This window comes from Frieseomelitta varia, unplaced genomic scaffold, assembly GCF_011392965.1.
Source record: "Frieseomelitta varia isolate USP_RPSP 00005682 unplaced genomic scaffold, Fvar_1.2 scaffold_460, whole genome shotgun sequence".
Classification (NCBI taxonomy): domain Eukaryota; kingdom Metazoa; phylum Arthropoda; class Insecta; order Hymenoptera; family Apidae; genus Frieseomelitta; species Frieseomelitta varia.
The window spans coordinates 167,984-180,531 of NW_025110213.1; the positions used below are offsets into that span (position 1 = coordinate 167,984).

General features: G+C 30.4%; 2 protein-coding genes across 8 annotated transcripts in view; both read right to left on the minus strand.

Moving 5' to 3' along the window:
• Window positions 1-37: 37 nt before the first annotated feature.
• LOC122532583 (ATP-binding cassette sub-family D member 3) lies at window positions 38-5,632 on the minus strand. Of its 3 annotated transcripts, none has more exons than XM_043661463.1 (14): window positions 5,328-5,632; window positions 3,866-4,055; window positions 3,746-3,788; window positions 3,245-3,435; window positions 3,086-3,155; window positions 2,840-2,937; window positions 2,544-2,724; window positions 2,230-2,442; window positions 2,078-2,147; window positions 1,529-2,001; window positions 1,127-1,426; window positions 889-1,050; window positions 632-821; window positions 38-153 (listed from the first exon to the last, which is right to left on the minus strand). In XM_043661463.1, the coding sequence occupies exons 2-13, from the start codon at window positions 3,979-3,981 to the stop codon at window positions 744-746; spliced, it is 1,995 nt and encodes a 664-aa protein (XP_043517398.1). In that variant the 5' UTR covers window positions 3,982-4,055; window positions 5,328-5,632; the 3' UTR covers window positions 38-153; window positions 632-743. The 3 variants fall into 3 exon arrangements, with proteins under 3 accessions (XP_043517398.1, XP_043517399.1, XP_043517397.1); XM_043661464.1 differs by having other exon boundaries at window positions 3,866-4,058; XM_043661462.1 differs by lacking the exon at window positions 5,328-5,632 and having other exon boundaries at window positions 636-821; window positions 3,866-4,132.
• A 226-nt stretch (window positions 5,633-5,858) lies between these two features.
• LOC122532589 (TAR DNA-binding protein 43) overlaps window positions 5,859-12,548 on the minus strand; it is a 26,832-nt gene continuing 20,142 nt past the window's right edge. For 3 of the 5 annotated variants that reach the window (XM_043661476.1, XM_043661475.1, XM_043661480.1), the window contains 3 exons: window positions 6,631-6,793; window positions 6,414-6,550; window positions 5,859-6,321 (listed from right to left, as the gene is read on the minus strand). The gene's annotated coding sequence lies outside the window, so the exon portion shown is untranslated. The remainder of the gene's footprint in view (window positions 6,322-6,413; window positions 6,551-6,630; window positions 6,794-12,548) is intronic. The other 2 variants (XM_043661478.1, XM_043661477.1) reach the window with 1 other exon arrangement.

A 12,548-nucleotide genomic window follows, 5' to 3' on the forward strand; every position in this document is an offset into this window, starting at 1 on the left:
TACCTAATGGATATTGAGATTACGATTAATATCAATATGATTTTCATCACCGAGTTTATTACACATTCTTATTGTCCAGCAATTCGATATAAGTTCTGGCAATGTTTATTCAATGTGGTCTACACATAACAAATCATGATAATTACTTTTAATCTGTAAAGTATAAAATGATTTAAACTATAACTTTGTATACGTACACATATACATTAGAGATTGCATTTAACGCGTATGTCGAATATATTAATATTTTACGATGTGATGTAAAATTGAGAAACTAAGTATCAAAAATATGTTATACCAATAATTAATGTTACACTAAAAGATATATTTCTCTTTCTTTCTTTTTCTTTTTTGCGAGCACTGGAACAATACACATACTGATATAGTCAACGTTTAAATTACACGTTATTGTTTTTTTTTTTTAACAAGTTAATAACATTAAGGCCTAAATTGCAGTGTACGCTAATATTATTTTATATTACTCTTCCCATTTTTTCTTCTTTGTTGTAAAAGACATTAATATAAAAATATACAGTATATAAAAATACGGTATATAAAAATATACAGTATACAGTAATAAAATATTCATGAATCTAAACGATTTTAACATAGAAATACATATAATACATACATACATGCGCTGTACACTGCACATTTATATTTATAATTATTCGAAATTAATCGAACATAAAACGACGGTCCCTTGCATAGTGGCAAGTATTCGATGCAAGGGACATGAAAATTCACGATCCAAATTCTTTTGTATCCGATTCAATAGCCTTGAACTCGTAATTTCCTCTCCCATCCATTTGTAAATAATACTGAAAATAAATGTAAATTTGAATCGAACGCAACGTTAAATGTATAATACATAATTTCTTTCCAAACCTCGTGATGTTTCCAAAGGGATCGTCGATGCGATACTGTGAATAACGTAATATTCGCCTGTCTACAGTACATGTACATCGAGTCCTCTACGTCGACGCTAACAGCGCTTGTACATTCATCCAAAATTGCAAATTGTGGCTTGTGGTAGAAAAGTCGAGCCATCTGCAAAAATGATTTGTAATTAATGTTATGAAGGTTGGATATGTATTTCGTTGATATAGTAAATAGAATATCGTACTGCTATACGCTGCTTTTCGCCGCCGGACAAAACGTCCATCCAGTCAGCTACAGCATCCCAAGCTTGTCCCACGCTATTTGTGAAATTTTCCCTTTCTAACAAATGGCCCAATTGAACTAGGTCTAGTAATTTTCTTAAATCATCGTCCGTCATCTGCCCGCGTCTCATCATCTCCGTCTTTGTATGAGGATAAATCACTTGATCCCTCAACGTGCCCAGAGTCATATAAGGACGCTGAGGAATGTAGAATAATTTTCCTCGCGGAGGTTTGGTAACTGTTCCATTCCAAATTGGCCATAACTATTTTAACCAATTTTATATAATTCGGAATGTGAGTAAACATGCAAAGTAAAATTAAACTGTTCAAAAAAAGAAAAAAAAAAATGAACTGTAAGGACTTACTTCTCCCAGTACTCTGAACAAAGAGCTTTTCCCACAGCCATTTGGGCCACAAACTAATACATTCATTCCCGATTTAACTTCGAACGATAGTTCTTTGATAAGAATATCCCCATTAGGAGTTACTAAAGGTACATGTTCGAATCGTATGATATTATCCTTGTTCACTATCTTCCCTTTGCCCGGACTTCCAATTGATTCGTCTTTGAAATCGCAAATCATCGTTCGTTCGTACTTCCCTGAATTTATATCGTCAAGAACGTTCTTTATTTCGGTAACCCTGGCAGTCAATCCTGCCAGTCTTGTCATTTCTCTTCCAGCTAGAACTAATCTACCAATGGCTTCTGCCAATTTTATTAACATACGACCATACGTGTAGTAACTATTAAAACGATAATTAGAAGCTTTCGAGAGCATATGGTTTTCCATGAAGAAAGGTAAGCTTACTGCATAAAAACCGACCACTGTCGCCATATCTGAAACAGACACATCAAACTGAAAATTACAGCCACAAGCAAATAACTATCAGATGCATGGAAAATATTTACGTACATTTGCCAACGAAATTATCAATTATTCCTATGAGAGTCTTAAATTCTTGACATTTGCGAAGATGTGTCATCTACAAAATAAATACTTTTGAAGTAGAGAGTTAATTTGTGCTTAACTAATTAATATTCAATATATATTTTTTTGTAACATACAAGTTTATGGAAACTGGTTAACAAAGTTAACTTTTCTCTGTTATTTCCTTGATAAAATGCTATTTCCTCGGAATTGGTAATTAACCTTGAATTAATATGACGGTATTCTCCCTCTAAACGTTGTTCTTTTACTGTCATTTGTCCAATAGGTTTGCGTAGATAAGTTACTATCATGCCAGCAAAGACGAGATATGACAGCATTACTATTGGCGTCTGTAACATAAATATATATTTTACCATTAAAATATTTATGTTATATAATATTAATTATTAATTACTGTTGTTTATATTAATAGGACTTCCATTTTACGTACTTCTTGACCAAGATTAATTGTAAGTTTGTACACGTAGAAGCCAATGTCCAATAAAGGTTTTGCAATATTGTTATACAGGTCCATGAAGCTTTCACAAAACTTGTCAACATCAGTAGTTAAGAGCTGATCTGGATTTGCTATACGGCTATCTAAATTGCTCATTTTATAGTAAGTAAAGCCTCTGCAAAAAGAATTTTAATCTATCTTTCCTTATTTCAAAACGTTATTATCAATCCTATAAACTATATTAACTTGTACATTAGAAGTGTGATAACAAAGTAAGAAGTTTGACTTACTTAAGGTACCGATCCAACAAATATCGTGTGACATTTGTACGTAACCTCAATTTTGTTTCATATGTACTGTATTTCAGTACGTTGTTCACAAGAGATATCTAAATAAATATAATCATGGAAGATTATATCAATAATTTCTTCCAATTGGTAAGAAAATAAAGCTGCTTGGCAGCCTGAATGAAAAGATTTCATTAGCAGCCTATGAAAGCAACTTTTAATTCTTCTACATAAAGTTTTTCCACTTACCATTGGTATTAGACATAAGAACTTAAATAGATTTCTTTTAAACGAAGGCTTGTTCATATTAAGGATCGACCTAAAAAGACAATGTACCAAAGCTTATCACATTTTTGTACTATATCCTCATAATTGAAGCAGGATTAACAAACAAATGTCATTACGTACGCATCCAATGCAGTGATGATATTTATCAACTGAAAATCACAGACAGATCTTACAACAAGCGTGCCTGCGATAAGCACAATAAAGCCCATTTCAAAAGACACCACCGATGGTATACCAATTTTGAGTAATTGATACAATTGTCTAAAGAATCTAGCATTTACATGAGCTTTCGGTACTTTAGGCTTCTCCTCCTGAAAAAAGGTCATTTCTACAGTAACTCATGAGAATATTCATTTCAACATTCGTTGTATTAAACTAAAACTTCCATGTTTTGATGTTATTAACACTGTAAGAAACTTATTTGATGAATCAGCAAAACTCAATTTAATTATAACAATTGTATCACACTGTATGTCGCAAAACGTTTTTTATACGACATACATATTATACATTTGAAAACAATTTTTACAATAATATTCTGTGTACTTGAACCACTATGTACATTTGATAATCAAAATATGTACGAATAATGATAAAAATCCCTCTCCATTTTTCTCTTACCTCTTTGATAACATACTGAATGTCATTAGTGGGCCAGGCATTTCTACGGGATAAAGTGAATATGTTTAATATCACAGCATCACAAATAAACTACTAATAAGCATTGCACAGAGATTTCACCTGTATTTCGCGGCTTGTTTCCGGTTTCTTCTTTTTAAAATCCATATCAAAGCACTTAAAGCACAAGCACCAGCCACGTTGCGTCTGGTCATAAATTTGCTGAACGTCGGTGCCATTCTTTTTTTTCACCGTGAGAGATTGTCTAAATAACACACAACCACCTTCCACGACGGTTACAGCACTTTTACGTCTACTTTAAACATAAAAGCGAACAGGTAGTGGGGTGATGAATCACACCGTCATGTACAACGTTGTGTTTATCTGTATCGAAGAACTGGTCAAAAGTCGATATGCAAAATTTTTCTTCCTCGAAAAGAGAGAGAGAGAGAAAATAAACATGTATTGTCAAGTTCCCCTTTTTTTCTAAGTGCAGAATTATTTTTTATTAAGACGATTAAGTAAGCTTATTTACCACTTAGATTAACGAGTAGTTAATGGTAAATTTAAAAAAGATAGTAAATATAAATCAATAACTGAAGATTTTTAATTTTTATACAAATATAACGCACGTACACTTTACAATTGCGCTATTTTTTTTTAAGCCTTTCCTTTGGTCCTCTACATCGAATCCTCTCGTCATTCTACGTAAGAAAATGTTAGGATGACATTCATGAATTTAAGAGAATATTTTACTTTAATTTTGTATGTTGTATGAAAAAAAATAAAGAAAATGATTTGATATATACAAGAGAAAAAGAATATTTACATAAAAAAAAATAGTGCGACTACAAAATGTACATGTACTATTGTATTATAAAAAAAATATGATCGTCAATATGTATATAACCCCTTTTCCTCACTCGGTCATCTTCTTCCTCTGACATTTTCTGAAAGCTTTAATAAAAAAAAAGCAGCCTGCTTATGATTAATACATTTCTATTTTATTATTAATTATATTTATCATTCAATATCAGATCAAGAAACAATTTTTTATTTTTCTTATGTACGGACGATGTAAGTAATAATTGCTTAACTGTGATTTTTTTTCTAATTTCCGTTTGTCTACGTAAAAATCTCTACATATTTTAAAATTTAATTGAATACCGTACGAACGTCATCATTATTCAGCGGAATAAAAATGAATTTTCTTTTGTATTTTTAATTTGTAACATTATTTTCGCGGTCTCGATTATGAAAACACAGAGCAAAACAATCTGCTTAATGTACTTTTTCTGCTAACAAAAAAACAAATAGCATTATCATTGTAATAAATTTTAATTGGGTTCCGCTGTTCGGAAAAGAACTTTCAGCAAAAAAACAATATTTGCCAGATGAATATGCAAAGAGAATAACCACTTTATTCTAATGTAACAATATCGTTTATCTATATAAAAATGCGTAAAATATAATCGTAAAACTTTTAAACTCACCTTCCTCAATATTTGTGCAATCGAATATTTCAAATTTTACCCCGGTTTTGCGCTAATAAATAATTTACTAAATATATATTAAGTATATTTACCTTTGGTAAAGGTGCGTTAAGAAAAAAAATATGGTGTGGAACGTTGAAATACTGCTTCTTTATTCACTGGTTCTTTAAATGCGGGTGTAAAGTATTGAAAATTTTTGTTTAATGAAAAACTAACGACGTTACTTCCTGCTCCGCGACTAACTTCATACTATTGCAAGGTCCAGCTAAATTTAACACTACACATTAGCTGCATATTGTATTCAAACTTTGAAGAAACAATCTACGGTATGATGTGTGCCCGATTCCACGTGCAAGTCCATAGTACATTTCTACTTAACACATTTTATTTATATTGCTTCTTCACTCGCGGCATTTATACTCCAGTAATCTATGTTAAACATATTTTAATGAATTCTTTATAATATACTATGCATGTGCAGCTCTTAACAGTCGATTGCTTTTATCATACTGTGCATGTGCAGTTTATGACAACCGATTACTTTTTATCAACAGCATTTTCAAATGATGCAGAAAAAGATATTATGATTTAGATATAGGAAAGGTAAATTATGTTTAGCTTTGAAGAACTATTGTACTTTATTGAAAATAATTCGTATTAGTGTATGTACGATCGAGAAGTGACACTACACTGCGCTAGTGATATCATTCCTGCGTTCATCCGCAAACAATTGCGGATATCGGATATGATTGAAAACCAATAATAAGTTGTGAAATCAAATCTAACTTCCTTGGATAATTTAAAAACAACGTTATTCTGCGAATGCAGCGGAGTACGGAAATGGCGATCATTGAGGATGCATTCTCGGAGGATCGCCGGAAGTGCATTTTGCGCTTCATCTTCCTTCTCTAATTGTTGATTCTTTTGTTGTTGAGTTTCTTCAATCTTTTATTATCAATTTTAAATCTTTGTAACTCTATAATATTTCCGATCCTCGACTCTATTGGAAGCAATGATATAACAACACAATCGTTATATTTCCAGATATTTTGATATTTTCCACTTTTTTAACGTTAGGATGTCTTCCTATATACAAACAACACTTATAAGTTTACATACTTTTTTTTACTTAAATATTATAACTACAATTAATAAATAAAAAATATAAACTTGAGCACCTGTTTACTTTCTCAGCTATGATTATGGTCACCAGTGAGCAAAGATTCAGCATACTTTAGAATTCTATCCTTGAAAGTCAGATTATTGTCATTAACTGGTCACTCAATGCTTAGTTTGATTTAGCCATGAATAACATCTGCAAATGAAAATATTAATTAATTAATATTTATTCCCGGTATAATTTGTCTTTAAAAAATAATTCACTGGATAGCTTACAAAAGAACATGAACTTTCGTTACATATCTTCAGGGTTGCGTTTTTTTGTTCCATGTCTGACACTTGTGTAACATTATACTGTTTCTCTTCCTTTATTCTTTCATGTACGAAGTACAATATATTAGTCCATCTGGTTTTATGCAGAAAAATTCATTCATCTAAACTGTCAGAGAAAAATATGTTGGAATTAGTACAAGTTTATAGGATAAAAAAAATTTGAAAAATATTTAGCGCCATTGGGTGTTATTTTGCACAGGTGATTTCTTAATTCAATGCTGGATTACCTTTCTTTAATTTGCCAATTATATTTGAGAACATAAAACATTAAACATCGAAATTGTGGTTTCATGATTTGCTCGATTATATATGAAAATAATAGTAGACTAAACACAATTTAATTTTTAAAATTCCAGATACATATACATGTGAGTTCAAGTGCAAGTTATGATTTTGCGATTGACTTTATAATTAATTAATTTAAGAAAAAAAAAAGTTAGAAAAAAAAGAAATATGTGCACAAGGAAATAGATATATAAGCAAGCAATATCTATAAAAATATTGGTCGATTGTACCATAAAATGTTAGATTATATAGATAAATATAACACATTACCTAATACAAGGAATTATCTGATAATTCGTCATAAATATTAAAAGTAGGAAATGTTATTCAGTGACAGAGACTTTAACCTCAAGTTAAATTTTTCAGTAATACAAAACCCAATATTATATAAGTAGTAAATTTCAATTCGTAATCACCTGTTCCGAAGTTTAGGTTCTCGTTTACTTCCCATCATTATCATCATCATCATCACCATCATTATCATAATCATCATCCTCATCATCACCATCATCATCCTCATCCTCAACCTCAACCTCATCACCATTATTATCATCATCTCAACATCCTCATCATCACTATCATCATATAATCACCACTATCAATTCTATCACTATCATCATCATCATCATTATCATCATCATCATAAAGTTCATTCATCAATTGGACGGTAACCTGTTATGTAACTCACAAAAATGCTTCCATTCATGGTGTGATTCCGTGCAATAGAACCACTCACACATTCTCTTCTCTCCTTTTCTTGTGCTTTGACAGAGTAGTATGTAAAATTAAGTATATATGTGTGTAGCCTGCTTTGAGAAGTCAGGATTGGAATCTGATGCAATATAAAAAGCTTTTTTATCTCTTGGCACTATCTTCAAGGTTTTATCTGATCACTAAAGGATAAAAATTTATAGTCTTTTTATTGCGTTAAAAGAATATACCAATGCAATGAAAATTTATAAAGTTTTTTAATAGATGGTATAAGACATAAATTTGTTTTAATGTTTATGTAAAAGCTACCAAAAACTTTTAAATTTCGTTTAGTCACTTCATACATTATTTATTAATTTATAGGCATAAATGCTCAATCATTGAATATAAATAAGATATATTATAACTACATGTACTCTATATTCATGACTTAGATAAAAGTTCATTTTGAAAACATTGAAAATCGTCAAGAGATACAACAAACTTTGGATAGCGCATTCCACACAGTTCTCCCAAATCTTGTGATTCTTATCTATCACATCTGCTAAAAATGTTTATGAAGTCACTTGAGTGGTTCCAGTAGTCTGGACCATCTTGTAACAAATAACAGTATACATTAGTCAAGTATGTAAATATAAAAAGTATCACAGGCCTGAAATAAATTCCTATAAAAGACTGCATGTGATTATAATCGTGGTTGATTCTAGATAAAAGAATGCTTGATGCACATTCTTCTTGAAAAAGAGAAAAAAAGTAGTTTGAAATAAAAAAAGAAAACAGGATTAATTAAAACATATCTTAATTCGAGCAATATCACATACAATAAACTACATAAAACATACTGAATTATTGTTGTATATTTTCAACTATGTTGTACCATAAATTTTGAAAAGGATGTGATATTGATTGAACACAGAAACAGATGGTTAACAAGTGGTCCAGCGAAGGATTTTGAAAAAGTGTATAAATAAACTACTGCCAGTGTATCAGTTTTTAATCATCCTGTAATGAACTTACGTAATAAGAATCAATCTCTGCCACCTATCAAAATAACATTCTCACATGACAAAATTTTGATGTTATTCGGTTGTCATCACTCTCAATAGTCTCATTTGAAACGCAATCTCGATTAATTTACAATAGAGAATTGTCTACAACAAAACTCGTAAACGTTCACGAATGACATTAATGCTTCTTACGTATTATTTACACACTCGTCGTAGATCATTTCCAAATCGTTTCGCAAGGCATCTTTGAGCAACAGTTGGTGTTAACTAATTCATGAATACACGGATGAAGTCGCGATGGCTTTTCCACAGAGAGAGAGAGAGAGAGAGAGAGAGAGAGAGAGAGAGAGAGAGAGAGAGAGAGAGAGAGAGAGAGAGAGAGAGAGAGNCACGTTGGCTTCCACTCACGAAGATCAATATACATGCACGATTAAATTTGCTTGATGTTCAAACAGAAGAGACATTAAATGAACATTTTTCTCATGATAAATAGCGAACGATTTGAAATAGATCGGCCGGCTATAATAATGAGCTAGAAACGGTTCTAATGTCTGTTAAAAGTTGTCTTAAACTACAGTCTTTGTATATCGATTATCATTTACAGCAGGACGTCAATAAATAAACTTCGACGCACTTTCCATCAATGTTCTCTTTACATTATGTATAAACATTCTGGATTTCAATAAAGATATATATATCTATATATGTATATATATATCTATATATATATATTTATCTATACAGTATATATTCAGGCATTCAATAAACGACTGTGTCCCATCCATAAAATATTAGTCTTTTTTTTATCTTTTTGTTTTTTCATAATTAATTACCGCTCGTCTCACAATTATCAATATATTCACTCATCATTATCAACATGTTGTTTACGTTTATCTCTTTTGCATCAGATACATATAGATATATTCTATATGCATTCATGATCATGAAACAGCAAAAAATCACTTCTCGATTAAACTTTCATGCCTGTAGTTCTTAGACGACCATTAACAAATACATTCGACCGCCATACACACACACACACACACAGAGAGACACATGAGGTAAAACAATCCAATCTAATTGTTGATTATAATAATAGTCTCCTTGATCCGTTTAAATTAATGTAAGAAAGAAACAATGATCTTTAATTGGATGGAAAAAATCATTTCGTATTTTCCTTGTAGTTTGTAAAAAAAAAGGAAAAAAAAAAAGAAAAAGAAAAACACGGAAAATCAGACTACTTCTTAAATATTTGATCAAATCATGCTGCTAATATGTACTGCTAATTGCAAGTGTGATAAAATGTTATACAACTGGAAGTTAGAGTATTTTAAAATAGCATACAAAGTCATAATTACAGGTGCCTCAAGATCATAAAGAAATAGACACTAAACATTTTTAGTATCCCCAAAACTTTCCAGAAGTTCCAACCTACAGAATTTATAAGTTCATATTCGTACAATATCTGTTTAATCTTATAATTAGAAGTACATATTCGTAGAGTTTTACTTAAATGGTTCAAAAAGATTCATGTGGTCTCGTAATGCATACGGTAATGCATACACCGATGAAACTCGCACTACTCACTGACAATTAATAAAATTGTATGCATGTCAAATAGGAAATATTCTAAAATTAATATCGTGCAGAAAAGAGATTTCACCTCTCGTGAAAATCCTTTGAATATCCTTTCAATAATATGTACTCATAATCGTTAGTCTGGAAATATTCCATCTACATTAAATTTCAATACAGCATATGATCAATGCCATAAAATAATTCAACTGCAGTTACATTTTTCTTCTTCGTCTTCGTTAGAAATTCATCTATGCAACAGTTTACTGACTACTATTCGTGCAATGTGAATGAATCGTTTTCCTCTGTTTTGCAATTAATTATAATCCTTGAAAAATAAATACCCTACTCTCAGCTTGCAAATCTACTCATTGCTTCGTATGATCAAAGAATTTTGTTCCTTCTTGCTTCTTCATTCGGGAAGAGTACACTAAAAGCTTGCAATATATATATAAAATGGGTTGAAAAAAGGAAAAGAAAACATGATAAGTTGAATAGATCAGAAATGCCACTTTTCACACGCAATCAATCAATGAAATATTTGTTACGCACTTATCATACCCAATGTAAAACACATTTCTCACATAAATCGTTCGTATGCACGCGCTAGAAACATTTTCTTTTTCCTTTTTTCCCTTTGTTCCTTCTCTTCTCTTTAAGGCGAAATGTTCAAAGAATTAATGGCAATTTTATATGTCGGGTAGCTACGATCAATCTGTATGCAACTGCAATTTCACACTTATTCCTTTTCATACATTCCTGTGATTCTTCATACAAAAGACGAACATTACACTTATCATAAATACACTGCTTCGTTTATCAAATAAACAAATGACTCTTTAAAATTGCTCAATTAAGAAGATAAATTCAACATTGGGAATATATATATATATATATTCACAATTTACTTGTAATAAAGAATAGAAGAAATCAAATTAAAAAGAAAAATAGAAAATAAAAAAAGTAATAAAAAAGTCAAGGGACACATGCTAAATTTAATTCAATATAACATAAAGTACATGTGCTGAAACGTTATTGGAAGAAATTTTCAATTAACTATACTATAGTTCTTCCAAAATTTTCTCAATTATGAAACGATTACTATTTCTTTTTGTTTCTTCGAAATTTCCTCTATTATGATTTTATATTTTTTCCATGCAAAATCTTAAATTCAAGTTGCTTGGAAACATATTATGCAATTATTATTTAAACGAAAGCAAAATATACATGCATTCAAGGAAAGAAAAAAAAAGCGATGTTTAAATTTATCTTTTGATTAAACTTTCTTATGGATCTCCCTTAATCTTATGGTCATAAGTATCTACTCCCAATATTAGATCATGTGAAATTTAAATAAATCTATAATCGTTGATAATTAAATTCAATTAAAAGTATAGTGACATAAACATAATATTGTATAATGCCACTAGTGCGCGAGTAAGAGGATCAAGATCAAAGCTGACGTTTTCCACTCAACGGAACCTTTAATCTCACGTTTTAAAAACTTTATTGCAGTACACTCTGTACGTGTACGCACTAAATTTTTGATCAATTCTCAATTACACATTTAAACACACGGCACGAAACTTTAAATAAACATAAGCACATATACGTACTCCGCTATAATAAATCTCGTTCTTCTTCTTCTACAACACATTCACAATCATATATTATATGTATGCATATATATATCACGATCATCATCATCATACTATAATCATCATCATCCTTATCATCATCCTCATCTTCATCATCATCATCATCATCATCCTTATCATCATCCTCATCTTTATCATCACCATCATCATCATCATCCTTATCATCATCCTCATCTTCATCATTATCATTTCAGTACATTAATTATCTTTGAAATGGTTAGACCGCACGCTTGAAATGAGATCATACAATTAGTATGCAATTTCAGATGATCGAAGCTATCCTTTCTAAAATACGCACTTCAGGCATATTGTGCTAATTTCTCAAGCCAGTAAGAAAGTGAGAAAGAGAAAGACAGATATAAAGTTAGAAATATGTGTCATTTCATTATGTAATGTGCTAAAAGACAAAAACAGTTATTTTTTTCCCACAGGGCGTACTATTTCGTATGTATATGTATGTATGTATATATATATATATATCATGATCAAATAAATTTGAATATATATATATATATATATATATATCATGATCAAATAAATTTGAATATATATATATATATATATATATATATATATATATATATATATATATATATATATATATATATATATATATATATATATA

Excerpts from the sequence above, each read along its gene's own strand:
- LOC122532583 (XM_043661463.1), bottom strand. The coding sequence starts at position 3,981 with ATGGCACCGACGTTCAGCAAATTTATGACCAGACGCAACGTGGCTGGT. Across the intron at positions 2,725-2,839 it reads TTGTTGGATCGGTACCTTAA|AGGCTTTACTTACTATAAAA; the intron begins GTAAGTCAAACT and ends TTCTTTTTGCAG. Across the intron at positions 2,148-2,229 it reads TAACCAGTTTCCATAAACTT|ATGACACATCTTCGCAAATG; the intron begins GTATGTTACAAA and ends TTTATTTTGTAG.